Source organism: Ursus arctos, unplaced genomic scaffold (genome assembly GCF_023065955.2).
Source record: "Ursus arctos isolate Adak ecotype North America unplaced genomic scaffold, UrsArc2.0 scaffold_11, whole genome shotgun sequence".
In the NCBI taxonomy this organism is placed as follows: Eukaryota; Metazoa; Chordata; class Mammalia; order Carnivora; family Ursidae; genus Ursus; species Ursus arctos.
This window is the reverse complement of record NW_026622775.1, coordinates 70,711,276-70,732,568: the sequence shown is the minus strand read 5'-3', so window position 1 is coordinate 70,732,568 and position 21,293 is coordinate 70,711,276. Positions and strand designations below refer to the sequence as shown.

Sequence of the window (21,293 nt, the reverse complement as noted above, 5' to 3'; positions counted from 1 at the left end):
GGCCTTTTCTCCAGGCTGACTGGTATTGCCAGTCTGGGCTCCTGAAGAGCCCAGCACAGACCTCCACCCCAGCATCATTCGCCCCATACTGTGATCACAGTGACCCCATGATGGTGTGCCTTCCTGAGACTGTGAGCTTCTCAATGACAGGCACTGAGATTCACTTCTCTGAATCCCCAATGCTATAAAGAAGGAGGATGGATTGATGGAGGGAAGCAAGAAAGGATGGGGGGCGGAGATTTTCAAGTGGGTGGAAGGCATGGGTGTCAGCCTGAGCAGATTAAAGCAGGCAGGGCGTGTGGCTAACTTCTCTCTCTAGTCTTTTCAACAGCAGTCTCATGACTTGAAAAGAAAGTCACCAATTCCAAGCGGGAATGGATCCTTAAAGAGACAAGTGACAGATGCTGAGAAGGAACCTGGCTGAAGCTCTCAGGATAACAGACTAGAAACTTTTGACCTTGACGTGACATAGCTTCAAGGCCTCCAGTAGTAGACTGAGGCTGGCCTACTGACCATTCAGCAGGAGCAGTCTCCAAGAGCACACACCCCCAGGTCTCTGTAGTTGCTGGGAAAGCCCCACGGATCACACTGAGCATCCCAGCAGAGAAAGAAGGGGGTGGCCACGGCAGCCATGCAGGGCTCCTCCGGGACGTGAGGGGCACCGGGAGGACCTGGTAGGACTTACGGAGGCACGGGTTCTCAGTGAAGTCCCTGAGGAACTTCTCACACTCCTCCTCCATGTTCCCACTCCCACGACAACTGCACCAGGGGGACACCACGATGCCAGTGGGGCTGGAGTCCACGTAGTTGGGTGTCATATCAAACCCTGGGCAGGGAGAAAGGGAAAGCAAAGGAGAGAGGAATGGTCAGGCCTTCTCTTCGGGCCCCAGGCCCCAGACACAACAGAGAAGCAGCTTGGGAACCCCCCCTCTCCCTCCCACCTGCCCCCTCAAACACATATACATCCCAACTCACAAACACACTCTCAGCATGACTAACCCAGTGACCGAGGGGCCATGCCACAGGTGGCAGAGGGGCGTGGACACGGAGGACAGAGCGAGCCAGCAGAGGAGGTATCCAGGAGCCGCCACCCCGCTCCCTGCTTCCTGGAGCACGGGCCCGTGCCTTCTCCGCCAGCAAGCACCGCGTGCTTTCTAGAGCCACGGAGACTAAGGCGCACATCCTGGGTTTAGATCCCAGAGCCAACATTTACTGGCTAGGCGAATCTGCACAAGTTACTCGACCTCTCTAAGCCTCAGCTTCCCCATCTATAGAATGGAGACACCAACCCCTCCCTAGTAAGCACTGTCGTGAGAACTAAAATAAAACCGTCTGTGTATACCGCTCAGCGCAGTACCTGGAATGTCCGAACCAGGAAATAAATGTTACCTTCTCATTTCAAAAGCTTTATAAGACCCCCAGGGCCCTCCTCCCTCCACGATAAAGGGCTGGCCTCTGCTCTGGTTTCCCACTGCAGAGAAGAGCAAGCTCAGGCCGTCCATCCTCTGGCCCTGAGCCGGGCCCCTGCCTGTGGGGAGCGGGCAGCCACGAGCCACCTCGAGCCCAGGTGCACGGGGGCGGCTTACCAATCATGCCGGCGTAGGAGCCCAGACACGCCTGGTAATTGTCGGCAGGGCAGCTGGTGAGCGTCTGGTAGGAGGCACGACAATTGGCGTGGAAGTCTGCCAGCCGGGACCTGGTGTCAGGAGAAGACCCAACAGAGAGAACGGTTTAGTCTGGCCACCTTCCCACCTTTTCTGTGGCAGAGCAGCTCCTCCCCCAGGTTCCCAGGGTGGGTGGAAGCTAGGAAGATGGAGAGGACGAACATGGGGGGACCCAAGCCTGTGGGGGGCTTCAGGCTGGGAGCTCCTGAGGACAAGACTTCCTGGAAAGCCAGGAACACAGTTGAAGCCCGGCGGGCTATGAATGGATCTTTCCGTCAGAGGAACACAGACCGAACCTGGGCTGGGTTTTCCAAGAATGCCTGGGACCAAGGCAGGAAAGTGGGCTCTGCTCTCTGCTGGGCCAACACTCCTGGGTGACCTTGCCCAAGGCCTTCAACACATCACTCTGCCTGCCTGCAAATCTGCACAATAATCCCTGCCCCACCACCTCACAGGGTCCTTCTGAGGGTCACGGGAGCCAGCCCTCAAGCAGGTAAAGAAGAGTCTTCCCAGGGTGAGAAACCCGGGCTTTCTTGACTGGCCTCTTCTGAATCAGGTTGGAGCAAAGCCTCCCCTGCTGGCCCTCCTCCTGCTTCCCTGTCCCACGAGGGCAGAATCAGCCCTTTCTTGCCCTGGTGACATAACCTGCCGTGACCCCTTCCCTCTGTTGCACCCATGACACTGCTTCATAATTACCTGGGCGCCTCCCTCCGTGACTATGAGCCGCCTGAAGGCAGATGCTCTCTGACGGGGGGTCTGTCTCCAGCACCTGATGTGGAAGGTCCCACGGAGCCCAAGGCACCCAAGTCTAACCTGCCCAGCACCCTGGCTCCCATCAGCTTGGGCTGGGGGTGGCCATGTCACCTCTACCCCCATCCCGTCATCACTTCCTACAGGCGAGTACCCTTTGCTGTGAGGTCCTCATGTACCATACCGTTTGTGCCTCACGACAGCTCCAAACAGGGAGGAATAGTCTTGTTCCCTGGTGTTTTCCCAAAGGGCACACACTAGGACCTCAAGAAATACATGCTCCGTGAGAACGCTGTGGTAGCTACAGAAGGGCCAGAACCCAGCCCTCGGCTCGCTGCCCCCGCTCTCTCCACGCTATAAGGTACCTCGCAAAGCCATCCCAAAGGCTGCCCCAAATTCAGCTGCCCTGGGCATCCACTGGGGCTCTGTTCTGTCTGAGAAAGGAGCGGAAGAGAGAGACAAGAGGTTGAGAGGAAGACCCTCAGAGCAGACAGCTGGGTGTGTCCCACCACGGGACACATTCTGGTTTGTCCCGGGGCGTACAGATTGCGGAGAGGAAGCTCTCCGGGGGAATTCAACCCCAAGGATGCCTACGTGTCCCCAGACCCTGCAGCCCACAGAGGCGTGGGAGACAGAAGGAGAGCACCACGCTAAGTGGCCGGGGACCAGCATTCTCGCTTCAGCCCCTGATTCACAGGGTGACTCAGGCAAGCTCTGACTTCTCCAGGACTCGGTTTCCTTATTCACCAAGTGAATAGAAAGTGCTCTTCGCAAAGGACATTTTCACAGTCTGGGCAGATGAGAAAGTTCTGGAGAGGGATGGTGGTGTTGGTTGCACAACAACGTGACTATACTTAATGCCACTGAGCCGCACACTCAAAAGTGGTTGAAATGTAAGTTTTACGTAATGTATAAATTTACCACCATAAAAAAATGACTTAAGAAAAGATACTTCCACATTCAGCCATTTATCATTCAATCCTCAACAAACACTGAGACCTGAACTCTTTGAGATGTGACAAGCAATTGTTGTTACTATCCCAGTGACAGAGGAGGAAGCCGAGACTCAGAGAAGCTACTTGCCCAAGATCATGGAGCTCCTGAGCAGTGGAGCCAGGGCTCTGCCCCAGAACTAAGGACGGGGTGGGGGCCTTTCTGGCAGGTCTCACTGCTGCCACGCAGAATTCCTTGAAGGGTCCTTCCACAACCAACATTCTGCATCCCTGAGAAAAGGAAATCTGCAGTTGTTTTCCATCTCACTCCTGCCCAGAAACACTCTATTCCTCACTACCCAGCCCCAAAACAGGGGCTTTTCTAACCCGGGCTTCTAACAGCATTTCTAACCAAGTCTTCAAGTCCTGCAGAGTAAGACCTGGTCTTGAACAGCAAGAACAGCGTCTGTCCTACTGTGAGCCCTGCACGTGCGCGAAGGCCCTCTGACAGTGTGAGTGGGGTGGCCTCTGCCCCCACCCCAGTCCCCCAGAGACCTGGGGTGGGGGCAGGGACTTTACTAGGTAGAGGGGATTTGGAGGCAAGTGAAACAACAGCTCTAGGCATGTGCTGTGGGCTGAAGTGCGTCCTGACTCCCAGCACCTGTGACGGGACCTTACTCCGAATGAGCTCCTTGCAGCCTGACGGAGATGAGGGCCTAGCGGATGAGGGTGGGCCCTCGAGCCAATGACAGCTGTCCTTATAAGAAGGGGGAGAGGGACACAGCCATAGTGAGAAGGTGTGTAAAGACGGAGGCAGAGACGAGAGGGACGCACCTGCAAACCCAGGAAGGCAAGGATTGCAGGCAAGAGCAGCGGCTGAGAGAGAGGCGTGGGGCTCATTCTTCTTGGAGCCTTTCAAGGGAGCTCGGCCCTGCCGACACCTCGATTTGAGACCACTGGCCTCCAGAGCTGTGAGACATTAAATTTCTCTTTTAAGCCTCCCAGCTTGTAGGACTTTGTGACAGCGGCCACAGGAAACTCATACAGCCCCTTCAGGGACTTCACTGTTCACTTTGGCCAAGTACCTCCCTCCAGAAGGAGCCGGGGGCGCATGGTCAGGCCAACGCTAAGGAGCCCTGCAGCTGGGCAGCATGAAGCCAGACGGAGCTCCTGCGGGTTGTGAGCAAGGAAGCTACCAGTGACAGGCGAAGCCCTAGTTTCCATCTCCTCCCCCAGAGGCGTTCAAGTCATCTCTTAGCCCAAAAACAGGAGGGCGTTCCTATCCCACCTGATCACACTAAGGCCGGGCTCCCTCTCAGTGCCTCCCCAAGGCCCACCTGCAGCCCTTCGCCACCAAGCCCTTTCTGACCACCCCTGCTGTGTGGATTTCTCCCATCTCCGGTACTCCAGCCACACCGAGAGTCTGGAGCCTGCAATTCATACGTAACTGTAGAGAGACCTACTGACACCGCCCTACTTGGTCTCTGGAACTGGGACGTATGTTCCCCGAGTGGCAGACCTTACTGATTTTCCTCATCCTTCCTCTAAACACGTACTGAGTCCCTGCCACATGACTGACAGACTAAGGATGGGAAGGGTACGCATGTCAGTGCAATGTCAGAAAGAAATCCCAGCTGATGGGGTCAGGGTAGAATGGCCACCAGGCCAGGACCCAGGGCTTGAGGAGAAGCACACTGCCCACTGCCGCAGACTTTAGGGGAGCCTCCCAGGCAGCTCCATTCCCCAAAGGGCACACGGGGCCTCCTTCCCTTCTGCGAGGTGAGTTCTCCACTCACTGGCACCAGGAACCTCAAGGATGTTCCCTGGCCCCAGCATCCACAAGGCCTCTCAAAATGTCACTGGGGCCCACAGGCTAGAGAAGGTGCAAAGCACGAGCAAGGAGAATGTCCACAAAGAGAGACAAGGCCACTGGACAAGAGATGAGAGAAAAGGAAGCCGGGAACTGGAAGGTGAAGGACCCCCAAGTAAGGGTGGGGGGAAGGGCAGATCCAGCTGCTGGGAGAGGAGAAAGTGTCTGTTCCATGGCCATTCTCTATCACTCACTAGCTGTGTGACCTTGGGCAGGCCTGTCATGTCTCTGAGCACAGAGTCCCCAGTTTTTCAACTGGGTGAGTCGTGCCCGCCTGTCTTCCTCACGGGGCTATGTTAGCTAGCTGGGGCACTTCGAGCAGACATCTTGTCCCCAGCACTGTGCCTGCCAAGCACCGGCAAGGGCAAACAGGGAACAGCATTTCCTGTGTCCGGTATAGAAGGAGAAATACCTGTTCGACCTGCTAAGGTCGGTCTGCGTCCCACACAGGGCAAGCCGGGAGAGATGGCCCCTCACCCTGTCCCTCACCACACTGGCCCCAGGTGCACGATGGCCTCCCTACCCACTGTTACTCTCCACGTCACTCCGAGGACACAGGAAGAGGAACACAGGCCCCCAAAGCCAGGCAACATGCACAAGGCTCCTTTGCCAGACCCCTCGAAGGCCATGGCCTACTTCCTATAAGCAGGCCCCTCGGCTCTGTTCAGAGCACAGGGAAGAGAGGAGGTAGGCCCGGGCCCAGAAGCCAGCAAACGGGTGGGTAAAGGGAAGGGCCGCGGTTGGGCCTTCTGTTCCTCCATTTCCCCATTCTCAGAGTCAAAGTGGCCTTGGCAAGAGAGAGGGCCAAATGGGGCCAGTTAGGAGGATGCCGTGTCCAAGTCTCCAGAAGGCCTCTGATTGCTCAGACCGTCTGCCCCTCAAGACAGGCTGAAGTCCACGGCAGCCGGCTCCCTCTGTCCGCATCAGAGACCAAGCAGTGTCAGTTTCCTGCTAGCCGGCAACACGCTGGACTCCAGCCCCCATGTGAACCAGCCCCATGAACGCTCCCAGCCCAGCCCTGGGAGATGCATTCTCCAAGGTCAATGTTATCCTTTTCGCAATGCACGGCCAGCCAGTGGGGCTCCCCGCGCCATCCTCAGGCAGCCACTGCTCTTCCCTGCAGACACCGTGAGGTCAGCTCTGTGGACTCTGTTCTCACTGCAAGGAAGAGACTTTTACCTTGGCCCACCCCCATCACTTTGCATATTTCTGTCTTTTAAGAATCCGCATAAGAAAGATGGCATAAAAGAAAGCACGAGAGAAAGAGAGACAGACAAAGAAAAGCACAGAGAGCCAGCAAGAGAACCAATATGAACACAAGCCAAGTCCATCCCAGGGAGACCAAGTGGAGACTGCCAAATGAGCTCAGGGGCAGCAGGTGGCTCTGTCCAAAAAACACAAACCCAAAGGCTGGTTTTACCAGCAGCTGTAGCCTATTCAATCACAGGCAAGCGGCAGGAGAGCCACGGAGAGACACTTGACCCCCAATCTGATGAAACAGTTGCCAGATTAAATACAGGATGTCCGTTTAATTTGAATTTCAGGTAAACAATGCATTTTTTTAGTGTAAGTATATCCCATGCAATATCTGGGACATACTAACGTTAAGCTAAACATAACTAATACTAAGTGGTTTTTCATTGTTCATCTGGAATTCAAATCCTGAATATTTATTTGTTAGATCTGGCAACCCTATTTGACAGGCAGGTGTGCTCCTGCGGAGGGAAAAGGAGGCAGGGCTGGACGTGCAGAGGTCCACCCACACAAGCGGAGCTCGCCCAGGCCGGAGAGGCCAGGTAGACTTCCTGTAGGTTAGCGGTTCTCAGTGTGGTCTACAGAGCAACAGCACTACCATCAACTGGGACCTTGTCAGAAATGCAAGCTCTCCAGGCCCACCCCGGACATACAAGATCTGAAATTCTGGGGGCCGGGGCCAGCCGTCTGTGCTTTCACACTCCCTCCAGGGGATGCTGAGGCACACCAAGGTTTGGGGATGTGCCAATCTGCATGGGCTGCAGAGGGGGCTTCTGGGGACCCTGGAGACCCCACTCCCCGGTCTCAGCTTTAAACAGTCCCACTTTATGACCCAGTCAGGGAAGAAAGTAACACTTCAGGCCATGACCTGAGAAGGCTCTTGGTCCCCAGGCAAAGAGCACTTGTGTTTACACACACACACACACACACACACACAGGCACTTACACTTGGACACACTCTTCTCAGTTCTATGCTTGGGTCTTAGCCAAGCAAAAGTACAAGCACCTATACTGCCCTTGGTCTCAATTATAATTACCTTCCCGATCTCCAGTCTGTCTCCCCTAAAACAATAAAAGGTGAATCACTCCACAGAACCCCAGAGCATTCCAATGCCGACCAGTATGTGGCATTTTGGTCTGAAGTTCTTGTCAGCTTCCCAAAGTTCCCATTTATCAGATTATACCTGTTATGCTGCTGCCATGGAAACCAATGGGTCTCTCTTGGTCTTCTATAGAAGTGGAGAAGGAAAAAAGGAAGCTAATATTTATTGAGAACCTATTATGTGCCCGACACTGTGACCTCATTTAATTTTCTGAACAATCCCACAAAGTAGACATATTCCCCAGCAAGGAAACAGCCGCTCTGAGAGGCAGACCACACAGCCATATGACCGACAGCCAGCGCACCAAGACCAGGCACCTGCGAACAAGGACACGGTCTTTCCTCCCGCTCTGCTGTCATGATCCACCACGGCGGACGATGATTCCAGAGGCAGCCGCCAGCGCTGCCTCATGCAAACGAACAGGGCACTTGAATATTTCATGGAGGGGAAAGGGGGCTCCCGAAAAGTGCAAATTACTCATGATAGGCCTCATAGACAATTTATGGGAATGCAGAGAAAATGGCTTTAATAGACCCAAGTGCCTCTGGAATGGCTTTCTGAGGTCCCCTCCAGCAGTGCAGGGCCTGGTTAAGTGGGTTCAATGTTATGTGACACTGAGAAAGGGGAAAATGGATTTCACCCACGTGGCCGCTTTCTGACACCTGCAGGGCTAACCGCGGACAGCCTGATCCTTCGTCCTTTCCAGGACACTGCCACCACGGATTTCATGAACTCAAGTTCCAACCTGGCTTCCTTCCCTTCTGTGTATTCTTCAAGTGTGCAGTGAATATTTATTCTATCTGCCCAGAATAGCAGCTCCCCTGGGGGTGGACTGAGGGAAGGGACCTCCTCGTCCAGCCAGGTAGTTGTAGTGAAGGCTGTCAACCATGGCACTCTACCGTCCTGGGCCAAAGATGGACACAGGACCCAGGCTGGGCCAACCCTACAACTGTGTCCCCGGCCACCCTGACTAGTGGTTTAGGGATAAGGAAGTAACACAAGCGAGGCTAAACAGGGTCCCTCCCTGAGGTTTTCCTAATGGAGATGGCAAGGAAGAACATTCTTTTCTCTCTGATTATGAGACACCACAGATGTGAGCCCAGATAAATCAGGACGATGGTTCCAGCCTCATGGTCACAGTAAGAATAAGCACGCCACTAACCTCCAGAGAGGGGCAGAAACAAGAGACAAGGAGGCACAGGGACAGGCCTATTTGTATCCGAGTCCTGCAATATGCTCCTACCCTTTCTATATTTGATTGGAAGCCGATAAATTCCTTTCTAGTTTTCTTAAGCTAGTTGGGACTCTGACCCTTAAAACAGAAAAACTCTTGACTAATGTTTAGCTTTACTCTCTGATTTTATATGATCTTCTCTGTCCAAGTTCAAAGCAACCAAAAAAGGCATACACCAAAAAGGACACAGATCAAAAACCAAACCCACGAAGGGTCTGACGAACCCGTGTGAAAGCGCCAGCATTGCAGGAACACCTTAGTGAGAGCTTTGGAAAACAGAGGCTAATAGAATTCACGAAGGAGGATGGCCCCGGCCTCGGATTCTTTCCCCAGCTTCACTAGAGGGGAATGGCTCAGACGGACGAGGCACAGAAAGCTGCCTTGCTGTTAAAAATGACAAGGATGTAGATTGTGCCAATGTATGAAAAGTCAAACATGAAATCATGTGAAGGGATTAAAAATCAGGAGACAATACGGTGTGCGCACCCTGGTTGCAAACAGGGAAAAAATGGTAAATTTATAAACTAAGGAGATCCAGAAGTACATTTCAAAGATGCTAATAGAATACACTGCTTGTTATGTTCTCTTTTAATAAAGTTGCTTTAACATTGTAATTATTTCTTCAAGTTTAATTGAATGAGGCTTCAGGAATCCTGAGTTATTATAAACAATGATTTTTCTAAGCCTTCATTTAGGAAAAGTGTTACTGGTTCCAGGAGCATCAGCAAATTTAACTGACCCTCTGTCCCAAGCCAAAGAGGCTGAGAGAGAAAAGCTACCGTCTCAGGGAACCGGCTCCTCGCTCCAGGGCAGCTCCAATACCCAGGAGCTTACAGGTTGGAGACAGAACCTGGTGCCGGGCTGGGAAAAGCAGACCAGGCCCTTCTGGACGTGAACACGACCCCAGCGCAGGCTGCCACAGGTGGAAACGTTGGCTCTCCTCCCACAGTAGGTCCTGAACTCTGCGAGAGCCCCTCTCCCCTCCGCCCCAGCCAGAAGCTCACCGTAAAGTCCGTTTTCTGACATCTCGTCTGCTGACTGGGTTTGAGGCTTGGCTTTAGCTGCTCACTAACTTCGTAACCTTGAGTAGGTCATTAAACCTCTCCAAGTCTCAATTTCTCACTAGAAAATTGAGGTAATGATAGTATTTACCTCGTGTGGTCATGGCGAGGACTGAATGAGATGTCCAATGAGCAAATGTACGTAAGTACTTGGATGGTGCCTGGTACATAGCAGATGCCCTGGCCCTGCTTGCTGCCACCGCTGCTGAGATCAGAAGACCCACTGCCCACTCCTGAGCATGCAACATGGTGCAGAAGGCATGCGCCCTCTCCCTTTAGGCTCAGCCCAGGCACATAACATCTCTGATGTATTAACAAGCATCATCTGCATTTGTGCAATGTCACACAAAGTAGTTCTCCTAACATCCCTACATTTTACTCTGACAACAATTCTCTGAAGCTGGCATTATTACCTCTGCTTTACAGATAAGGAAACAAAGACCTAGAGAGGTTAATTAACTCAGTTACTATCTCAGCAGCAAGACCAGAAGACTGAGCTTCAAATCTTAGCTCCGAAGCCGATGGGTTTTCCCTTCCACCATCCGGCCTGCCCCTCACCCTCCATCTTTTTCCCAGCCCCCCCCCCTTCTCCCAGCATTCTGAAGCCACAGAACGAGGAAGATTTATTTCTCCTCTGGTGTCACCCAAGGGAACCAGTGGCATGCCCCCTTGCTCCTTGGCCCCCCTCGCCATCCAGCCTGGAGATGCCACAGCATCCCCTTCTCCCCTCCAGGTGAGGCACGAGGGCATCCGTAAGAAATGGCCTGGAGAGTGCTGTGGTTGGAACCGCTGCACCCCCAGTGGACCGGAAGCAATCAGTTAGACTCAGGCCACCATCAAGAGACAGCCACACCGACCACTGTGGCCAAGCCAAGCCTGCTTTGGGAGAGGATCTGGAGGGTCTAGATGGGTCTCCTACCCAGGGCCCAGAGATGGAGGCCAAGACCATATCCATCTTCCCAAGGCCACCTCTGGATATACTCCTTCACGGCCTCTGAAAACACAAGCAGATGGGCAGATAGCCTTTTCTCCATTTTTCCCTAATCCCTTCACCTATGTTCCAAACCTATTATTACCCAGTAAGAAGAGAAAAGAATTAAACATATGCATCATTTGATTTTAATTGAAGGACTGTTCTATTTCATTGAACTGCTAAGTAAGCTGAACAAGAGATTGTGTTTACATAAGCAAACCCCGAGTCACTATAGACTTGCTGTCACATTAAGTCAATACTTATGAAGGCTCTCTATTTAATTATTCAGTGAGGATTGACTTATTATTGTGTTAAGAGTGTGGTTAGCCTTGAGCTAGGTAGCCAGCCAGCTGAAAGATTTCTTTCAACTTTCTCTGAATGCTGATACGGTTCTTGGTGGTGGTATGAGGTTAGGTTTCTCCCCTCTCTCTCTCCCCACCACTCCCCTCCCTCCTGCTCCAGAGCAAAGAGCTCCAGGTCCACCTCCTTCCAGTTGGGGGTAGCAGGCAATCCTGCAGGGCCAGGGAGCAGGCAAGGTCCCCGTTCTCAGTGGCCGGCCACTCACAGGGTCTTCCTTACCCGAGGAATTAGTCCTGAGATGCTGACACCTGAAGTCCCATTAGCTTGTTTCCCCTGTTCTCTGTTCTAGCAGTTCCCACATTCATCTTTCCCCTTCCTGACGATGAGGACCTCCTACTCAAAGACCCAGATCCCTCCCCATCTTTGTTATTCTCAGCATTTCCCCTCCCTTCAACCTCCACAGAATGTGTTTCTCGGCCTTTGCAATCCATCCAAACCCTATTATTCCGTGGCATATTGTTATAGAGATTCAGATAGATTCTTACATCAAATAACATTTCCTGAAACATAACATATGAGGAAAATCCAGGGGTAGATGCTTAGCTTAAACTTCAGAGCAACAGAAGAGGGAGATCAGCATCGTGGCTAAGAGCAAAATCACCTTCAAACCCCAACTCTGCAAATTACAAGGGGTACAATCTTGGGTAAATACTCACCCCTCTGTGAGCATCCTAATCCATAAAAAAGGTCTAGTCATTTCGGAGAAAGTAACAGAGATTCCCATATAACACCTTAGGGCTATGCCCTGCGTGCTAGTAGGCTAGCCTTGGCTTTTATGAAGGGTCCATCTGACCTGGTGACTACAGCTCCACTGATGCCCCCCATAATCTGGACTCCACTAATGTCTATCTCATCTCTCCTCACACTCCTCCTCTCTCCCACCCCAAACCTCACAGCAATATCGAAGAGCACACACATTCCCCAACCATGATGCTTCACAGATCCTTCTCCTGTGGAGCTGCTTCTACCAGGAAGGCCATCCCCCAGCCATGTCCTCCTTCAACTTCTTGCAATTCACCCTTCTAAACCCAGCTCAGGTGCCAGGTCTTCCAGAACCCTTGCTGTGAATGTTCTGCTCCAACTCTGAACATGTTTCATAAACTCTAATTACTGAACTTGCACCACCAACCATATCATAATTTGTACTTTTCATATCTTATTCTCCCAGTAAACTATGAGTTCTTTCAGAACAGAAACAATCTTATTCATGTTGGAATCTTCAATCTCCAGAGTAGTACCAAATAGGGACTCAACAGCCACTGGATGGAAGGAGGAAGGGAAGGAGGGAAGAAAAGATGAATGAATGAATGAATGAATGAATGAATGAATGAATGAATGGTTATGTGCGTGGGTGGATGAATGGGTAGGTGGATGGATGGATGGATGGATGGATGGATGGATGGATGGATGGATGGATGGTTGGGTGGACAGATGGATGGTTAGATGGGTGAATGGATGAGTGGGTGGGTGGGTGGGTAGATGGATGGATGGATGAATGGGAACTATTCTGGAGGACTAGGAAACTTTCCTTAAAGCAGGAGGAGAGCCAAGAACTCTATTACCTTCTCTTGAAAAATAAAATTACTTCAGATTTCTAGCTGACAGCACAGCAAAATGTGTCAACATTGCATTAACTTAGGCACCAAGAAAGACAGCCCTTTGGTGGGTCTGCGTTCCTCCTCCAGCAATCCTGCCTGGTGGTTATTAGGAATTTGGAAAAGTATCTTCACTATGCCTGGTAATAACCATCTGCTAAAGGAGGCCCCAGTGGCCTGCAAGAATTAACACACATCCTTAAGCACTACTCTTAACATGAAGAAGTGCCTTGGGCCCTAGAGAGAAAAACACAATGGGCCCCTGTGGAGAAAGGCTGGGTAAACTGTCCATTCTCAAACAAGCAGAAGGGCAAAAGGAATCTGCAATGGGGCCGAGTATTTGGGTCAAAATGCCACTGCTTACAAGCCATAAACCCTAGAACTACCACTGCATCTCTCAGTACCTAAGCGGCTCTGATACCTACACGGAAGAGTGATTGGAATGAAACCACATATGCAAAAGTACTTTGCAAAACAGAATTCACTCTATATATGTATACTCTTCTTTTTCTTTTGGAATAATAAAAAAAAAAGAACAAGGCAGGACTATAGCACCCAAATTCTCTTCTTCAGCTGACTCTAAGGTCCCAATCCATGCAGGCAGCCAGACTGGGGACAGGAGAGGGCTGGAGTGGCAGCATAGGTAAGAAGCCATAGCACACGACAGCCTGTGTCCACCAGGAAGCAGAAAGGACCCCATGGGGTTGGGGTCTGCTCTTACAGCATGCTGGGAGATCACACCCTTGGAGCCACAGAGCCTGCAGGCGGCCTGAGCCCTTTGCCCCTTCCCCACTGCCCTTTACCCAGGCCTTCCAGAGCAGACTGCATAGGCAAATATTCTTCCAATCAGGCGAATATCTGGGCAGCTACGTCACCACTAAGTCTTTCTCATTATATAGACTAATGAGAATGCTACGCTTCTCGGGAGCAATTTATCAAGGCAACATCCATTATAAATGACATTTTTCCTGAACTAACAAAGAATGTGAGGTTGGGGAAACTGGTTAAAAGGAAATGTTTAGCTGATTCCAGAAATCATTCTGAAATTAATGACCTACCCTCTTGCTGGTCAGTGCTCCCTCCGTGCTCCGCCTCCCACCTGGATCCCCTGCCCTGGCCACACACATCCGTGCGACCACCTGAGCCCGCAGGCTGGGGAAGGGGAGCGATGCCGGCTCCCAGGAACACCCTGCCTTAGGAGGAGAGCGCGGTCTTGGGCAGCAGCGTCACTGAAGCATAGAAGACCAGATTATTTGTGGTGCCAACTTGCTGAGGCAAGATGAAAAATACAGCAAACTGCAGGTGCTGAACTCAGCTTTTTCTGCTTTTTCTTCCTTCTTTCTCCTTCGCTGAGGTTAGTGTTTTACAAAAAGGGCTTTAAAAAAATAAAATCTATAAACAAGGGGGTTCCCACCTGTCAGCTTAAGGTCAAGCACACAGAATGCAGCATCCAGAGAGCAGAGAACATGGGCCGTTTGGTTCACCCGCTAGCGGGACACTTAGGCACACACGTCACAACATGCATGCCCATGTGAGGGCCCTGCCACCCTGACAGACACTCGCCCCACACCCTCCAAGCCACAGGCCCTTCCCCTATGCCCTGACTTGCGTGGGTCCTCCCTGTTGCTACCCTCCAATCCCAAAGCAAGTGACAACTTCAAGCTCCCGTCTGACATCAGAGAGCCGGGAGCCATGCCCCTCCCGTGTGGGCGGTATGTGCACCGAGCAGCGGCACTGATCACAGGGAGCTGCAGTCTTGCAACAGGTCAGCACGAATCAGGGCCTCCCACGGGGAGTGGGTGGGATGGAAATCAGAGGGGACACAGAAAACCACTCAGGGAAGCAGATGGCCATTGGGTCCCACTGGGCTAGTCACTAGCCCCCTGAAAACCTCTACTGTAAGTCGATGAAACATCAAGACCCTGGAGCTTCTGAAAATTTGAACTGAAGCCTCTGGTTTCATCTGAGGAGAAGACAAGGTAGGCAGACAGACATGCCCATGTGACGAAAAAAAGATGGTGATTCCTATGTGAAGATGCAACTCCAGGTGAGGAGTGAGAAGACCCTTCGTGAGCCCGTCAAGCATTTAAATGAACTTATCTTAGAATAAGCAGACTCTGGGGCCCAGTCAAGTTCCTCACTGCTTCTACTGAGGCTCTCACACATACCCTGCAGGGCTCTGCCAAGGCTGAGGTTCAAAGGATGAGGAACAAGGCACATGACTACAAAATACAAAGGAAAGAAAAGCCTGAGTCATAAATGAGACATAAGGAAGGGCAGACCCAGGAAGAAAGGGAAGGCCATCACAGCCAATGGTGGGATGTGGAGTAGGAAGCAGGTCCAGCAATGAGTGTGAATGAGTGCATTCTCGAGGTCGAGTCTAGAGCAATGTCACAGAGTCTGGATGCAACAGAGGGCTTTCTAGAACACCTGTGCTCCAGCCCAAGCAGACAAAAGCCCCTGAGGGGTCTGCTACAGACTGAATGTTTGTGCCATCAAAAACTGTGTATGTTGAAACTTAACCCCCAACGTGATAGCACTAGGATGGTGGGGCACAGTGGGTGAAAAATCACAAACCACCACCCAGACCCACCAGGAAACAAGAGGGGCCAGGGGGCAGTCAGGTTCTGCTCGAAGAGAGCCACAAGAGAACTACACCACAGGGACCAAAGTCAATCAGGCTGATACATCCGACCCCAGGCTCCAAGGAGCAGTCCTCCAGCTTCCTGCACTGGCAGGAAGCACATCCCAGCAGGAAAGCCTGATGTGTCCACCCACAGATGGTCTTCCAGGGGGCACGGTGTTTCGTGGTGTTCTTGCTTGCTGTCCCTTGGATATTGCTGGTGGTGATGTCGGTATTCAAAGGAAAGAAGGAGTAGAATCTACTGTTGCACTGGAATGGGTACAATGAGTTGATATGCATGAATCTATGGTAATGAGGGAGGTAGACCAGTTGTATAGCTGACAGGACAGTTTTTCTTTAAATACCCAGTTGATGTGCTCCTCTGTAATAGTGGGTCTGCAACTAGTGGGTAGATACCCAGGCTACTGAAGGCCTTAAACAGAGCCTTCTCAAACCAGGAGGTAGGGGCGCCTGGGTGGCACAGCGGCTAAGTGTCTGCCTTCGGCTCACGGCGTGATCCCGGCGTTATGGGTTCGAGCCCCACATTAGGCTCCTCCGCTATGAGCCTGCTTCTTCCTCTCCTACTCCCCCTGCTTGTGTTCCCTCTCTCGCTGGCTGTCTCTATCTCTGTCACATAAATAAATAAAATCTTTAAAAAAAAAAAAAAAAACCAAGAGGTAAACTGGGAATGGCAATTTGAGATCAGGTGGCTGATGGTCTGTAGGCAAAGGATCTGCAAAGGGGGAAAGCTGCTATCTTAATGAAGGTGTCCAGGACCTCCAAACAATGGTAAGCTGATGTGCACAGAACTGAATATAAATGAAATAAAAAATAATCATAGCCCAGGAGGCACTCAAGAGTTCACAGGATGCAACAGTCTCCTTAGCCTCCTGACCCACCTCTAGGCTCAGAAACAGGTAGCGTATCTAATGGCATCACACAGAGTGTCACTCCTGGGAGAAGTCCCTGTGGGACACATTCAGCATCTTGACAAGGCTGCAATGGCCAGTCGCAACGGAGCCGCGGCCCACACGTAATCTCTGGACACCAGGCTTCCAGGCCAGGAGTTGCTCCCACTCACCTTCCTACAGCAGACCTTCTCAAAACCCATCCTTTCTGACCCCTCCTGCTCTGAAAGGGAGCAGAGGGGGACAGAAACAGGCACAAGAGAAAACAAGATGCCAGCCCAGCTTCCATTTTCAGAGCAGAGCCAGCCAGATTGCGGAAGTGAAGAGTCAAGAGTGAATACTAGTTAGTTCATCCCAAAGGAGATTTCTGAGTTTCTCCCAAAATTGAGACCTCAGAGCTGGGTCCCTCGAATACAGTGCCTGACAAGGAACTAGACCTGCAGCAGCCCTGCCCCCCCTCCATGGGTATGGGCTGCTGCCACCAGCAACAGGGGCCTGAAGAGGCTGAAGGCTTCCAGGTCAGGGGCCAGAGTGCAAGACCACGTCCCAGAAGCCCAGCACCCAGCCCAGGGAGAGGGAGACATAGGGGAGCTGAGGCAGCCCAGGCCCTCAGGATCTGAAACCTGTACCTTGGAAACCTATATTTTTAAGGTGTTTCTGTTTTCTGTAACTACTTCCTCTCAGTCTTGCCTTTGCATTTACCGAGGCTACAAAACTAATACTAAATAGCAACAGCTAACCATCGGGAGCGTTCACCACATGTGCACCGAGCACCTCTGAAAGCATTACCTTGTTTACCCCTCACGAACACCCCGAGACGGGGACCACGACATCCCCCACTTTCCAGAGAAGGAAACCCGGCCCTGGAGATGCGAAATGACTCGAGGCATGGCTGGGAAGCGCCAGGGCTGGGACTCGAACCCAGGCGAGCCCAAGGCTGCTGGTCCTCTCAGGGTTTGGGCTGCTGCTCCCGTGTGGTGTGGACATTGCCCTCAGGGGTTGGCTACCATAGTGGCAATAGAATCCGAGCCGAGGCCCTAGGGTAGGCTGCGGGTCACAAGGGCAGAGCCAGTACTGCCCCCTTTCCCCTGAGAGTCACTCCCAGGCTCCGCCCAGAGGGTGCGGGGCTTGCTGCCAGAAGGAAGGCGCGTCCCTCACAGGACTACAGCGTGCCTGCTCCTGGTCGCTGTCCTCAAAATCCTGGTCTTTCTCCAGCTCCCCTCTCTGCCTAGAAGTCACAGTAACACCTCACCCCAAAACAGACCCCAGCCCATGCTGTCCCAGCCAACATCTTGGCACCCACCATCTCACTCCCCCTCCCTTTCCTCGGAAAGCCCCCCTCAGAATTTCACAGTCTTCCTTGAACAGCACCTGCCCATCTGAGCCCTCTCCTGCCTGCCTCTCATGGAATATGAACTGTCATGACCTTTGCCAGAGCCCCCCGGCCTTGGAGGTCACAGTGACAGCAGCAAGACAGCCCTTCCCTGGTTAATGACCACCCTGGAGAAGTGTGGGAGACCCTGCCTCAGTGTATTAGCATCCCAGGCACCCGAACAAATCACCGCAAACCGTGTGGCTTATACTAATTAATTACCTCACGGTTCTGGAGGCTAGCTAGCCGTCTGAGGTCAAAGGCCGGCACTGTGCTGCCTCCAGAGGCGGAGGCTTCCTCCGCTCTTGCAGAGGCTGGTGGCTCCCAGCAGTCCTTGTGTTCCTTGGCTTGTAGCCCCATCTCTCCAGCCTGCCTTCACTGGCTTCTTCCCAGCATGCCTTTACGGTTGCTTTCCCCTTGTCGTAAGGACACCCTAATCCAGTGCGGCCTCAACTAATTAATCTGCAAAGACCCTATTCAAACAAGGCCACATTCCAGTTCCAAATGGACAAGAACTTTTGGGATGCTGTTCAACCCGCGTACACTCACCAATCACTTCCCCTTGCAGCAGGTGTTGATCTCCCCTCCCACCGCCCCCCAGCTCTGTTCAGATGCAGGCTGAGACCCCAGTGTGTGCCCGGCCTGGCTGACCACCCCTCCAAGGGCAGCTTTTACTCTCCGGGATCTCAGACTCTGCTGCCCACCCAGGGATGGCCAGCTCCCCTGCCCCAGCTGGGGGCCATCTCTGGGAGCTGCCCTGGGGGTTGGAACCCCTCCAGGACCAGGTCCCCAGGACCCACATGCTGCAGCAATGCCCCAGGGGAGAATTCTCACTGTGCTCTCCCCATTCCCTGGATCCTGTCAGGGAAAGACAGCTACAGGCCTTAGCCTCACTTCCTGCAGGCATTTAGACCCCAATCGTATGTCCCCTGAGGGCCGGGTGCACCCCAGCACGGCAGTTAGAGGAGCCATTCAGGATGCCCTTTGACCACCAACTTGCTGTAACGGGCCAGCGAGACCCATGCAGGAGCGTCACCACTCTGTCTGACACAAGCTCTAGTCTCCACAGTGGGCCTAGCTCAGTCCTGAGGCTCAGGCCCATCCATCTGTCCCACTCACACCACGGTGTCTCTCTGCACTGACGTCCCATTTCCAATGACTCTCTGGGCTCATGGCAAACACTTTGATGTTTTCCAAAGGATAAACAAGCAGAGGTCATTTTAATAGTAAAAATGCCAGGGGCGCCTGGGTGGCACAGCAGTTAAGCGTCTGCCTTCGGCTCAGGGCGTGATCCCGGCGTTCTGGGATCGAGCCCCACGTCAGGCTCCTCCGCTATGAGCCTGCTTCTTCCTCTCCCACTCCCCCTGCTTGTGTTCCCTCTCTCGCTGGCTGTCTCTATCTCTGTCTAATAAATAAATAAAATCTTTAAAAAAAATAGTAAAAATGCCAGCTGGATATTAAAACAAACGTTTTTGGATGCTCCACACAAGTAAACAGCAGATACATCCGGGCCACTCCCCGCCCCCCGGCTGACTCCATCTGCCATTGGAAGACCGCTCTAGAGAACGCAGAGAAGGTGATGACATGGGCACACAAAAGGCCCCTCGCAGGCAGATCCAGGAAGTAGATTCATCAGACTGCACGTCCCAGGACCTTCTCTAGAGGCCCCCATACGGCACTGACCACGGGCACGGCGTGCCTGCACACATCAGTTCTTAACCCTCACTGTGAGGACAATCATCCAGGGAGCCAGACGAAAATGGATTTCTGGGCCCCAAACCCAGGAATTCTGTTTTAATAGGTTTTAGGAGGGACCCGGGAATCAGTGTTTTCACCACAGCTGCTTGCAACAGGGGCCCCATCTGGAGAGACAGTGCAGAATAACAGTGAAAACACAGCGCTGGGAGCCAGCCCGCTGCAGGCTTCCGCTCACCTTATTAGCTGTGTGGTCTTGGGCAAAGTCACTGAAAATCTCTGGTCTGGGTGTCCTTACCCGAGCAGAGAGAAATAGTAACACTGCCTGCCTCAAAGGGTCCGAAGCACGTGAGGCTGGGCATGAAAATTCCTAATACAGAGACACGGTGTCTAACACACAAGAGCGCCGTCAGAGTCACCTGCCTTGGAAGGCCACGTCTGCCTCCCTGAAGGGGTGACAATCCAGCATCAACTACAAGGGGAAGGGACAGGTCCCCTCTGGCAGCCTCGCTCTCTGGGGTCTGCACAGCGGGGTCGGGCACTTCGGCCTGTGCCCAGGGAGTAGATCCCAAGTGGTGTCCAGCACATGGGGCAGAGCAAGACCAGAGCAGGGCCCAGGCTAGCCCCAGAGAGCATGCCAGGCCCAAAAAGCAGGGAACTCAGATACAGCTCACCCCCCATGCCTATCTTCCTTTGCCTCCCTGAGGCTTTATTCAGTGTCCGTGAGCATCTTAGCTTGATCCCCGCTGGGGGTACCAGCAGGTGGAGAGGCGCTCCCACCAGAGCCTGCGTGCTGCCCAGCCCCTTCACGCAGAGGGAGGTGTGGTGGCATCCATGGAAGATCCCCCAGGGAAAGGGCCCTGGGAGACAAGGGTGGGTCCTAGAGGCCCACCTGCCTTTCCTTCTGGCATTGCAGAGTTCCCACTTCACAACTGTGGAGAGCATGGGTTTCATTACGGCTAAAGAGGAAGGCAATTCTGTACAGAAGTGGCCCCTGTGGTTCAGAAACAGTTTGGAGGAGCACACTGACAAAATCCACAGACAACACACAGACCCACTCACAGAAGGAATTCTTCTTGACCACGTACAGACACACTCATTCCCTCACGCACCTCATGTGACTACATACTCCTCCCCGGAGAACATGCAGAGTCTCCTTCCCTCCCACTGCCACCCCTGAAGGGCGTCGTGACCTGGGCAGAGTCACCAGGGAATGACTCTCTCCAGTGTGCTCTTCCGAGAATTTGAAGGCCACCTCCCACCCTGCCCTGCCTGGCCCCCATGTTTCTGAGTCTGGGACACCCAAACACTACCAAGACCAGCCTACGGGCCCACAGACATGTGTTCATACCTGGAAAACCCAGACTCAGACAGGCAGCCCCCACGAGGCCCTGGAGAGAGGAGCTGTCATGGGCCACGCCGCCCAAAGGACTTGAGGAAGGGATGGGCCCACAGGCAAAACCTCCCTGGGCAGGAGCAGGAGGGATTGTGAAGGCCTTTACTTGGGTTGTCAGTGTTGTGGCAGAAGAGGGACCACAGAGATCAGTGAGCCCACTCCCCTCACTCCAGACATGAGCTGTTGCCCAGAGGGGTAAGCAACTGACCCAAGGCCCCTCTTTCAGCTCCTGCGTGGGGGCCAGCATGGAGAAAGCTTGAGCCTCGTAGAGCAGTGCAAAGTTCAAGTCCCTCTCCTAAGGCTCAGCAGCTCCAGCACAGTCTCACAGCCCCTGGATCTCCCTGCCCCCCACACCTCACACGTCCACGCGCGCGCCTCACACGCCCACGCGCGCGCCTCACACGTCCCCGCGCGCGCCTCACACGCCCACGCGCGCGCCTCACACGTCCACGCATGCGCACACCCGTAAACGCCCATGAACACTAACCACCACCTCTTCTCAC

The 21,293-nt window shown here is 53.0% G+C and overlaps 1 protein-coding gene across 1 annotated transcript in view; it reads right to left on the bottom strand.

Annotated features, from left to right (window-relative positions):
- GFRA2 (GDNF family receptor alpha 2) overlaps positions 1–21,293 on the bottom strand; it is an 84,688-nt gene that overhangs the window by 14,879 nt on the left and 48,516 nt on the right. The window contains exons 5-6 of the mRNA XM_026519064.4: positions 1,587–1,696; positions 686–826 (exon numbers count right to left, since the gene is read on the bottom strand). Of these exons, the coding sequence (XP_026374849.1) occupies positions 686–826; positions 1,587–1,696 (251 nt within the window). The remainder of the gene's footprint in view (positions 1–685; positions 827–1,586; positions 1,697–21,293) is intronic.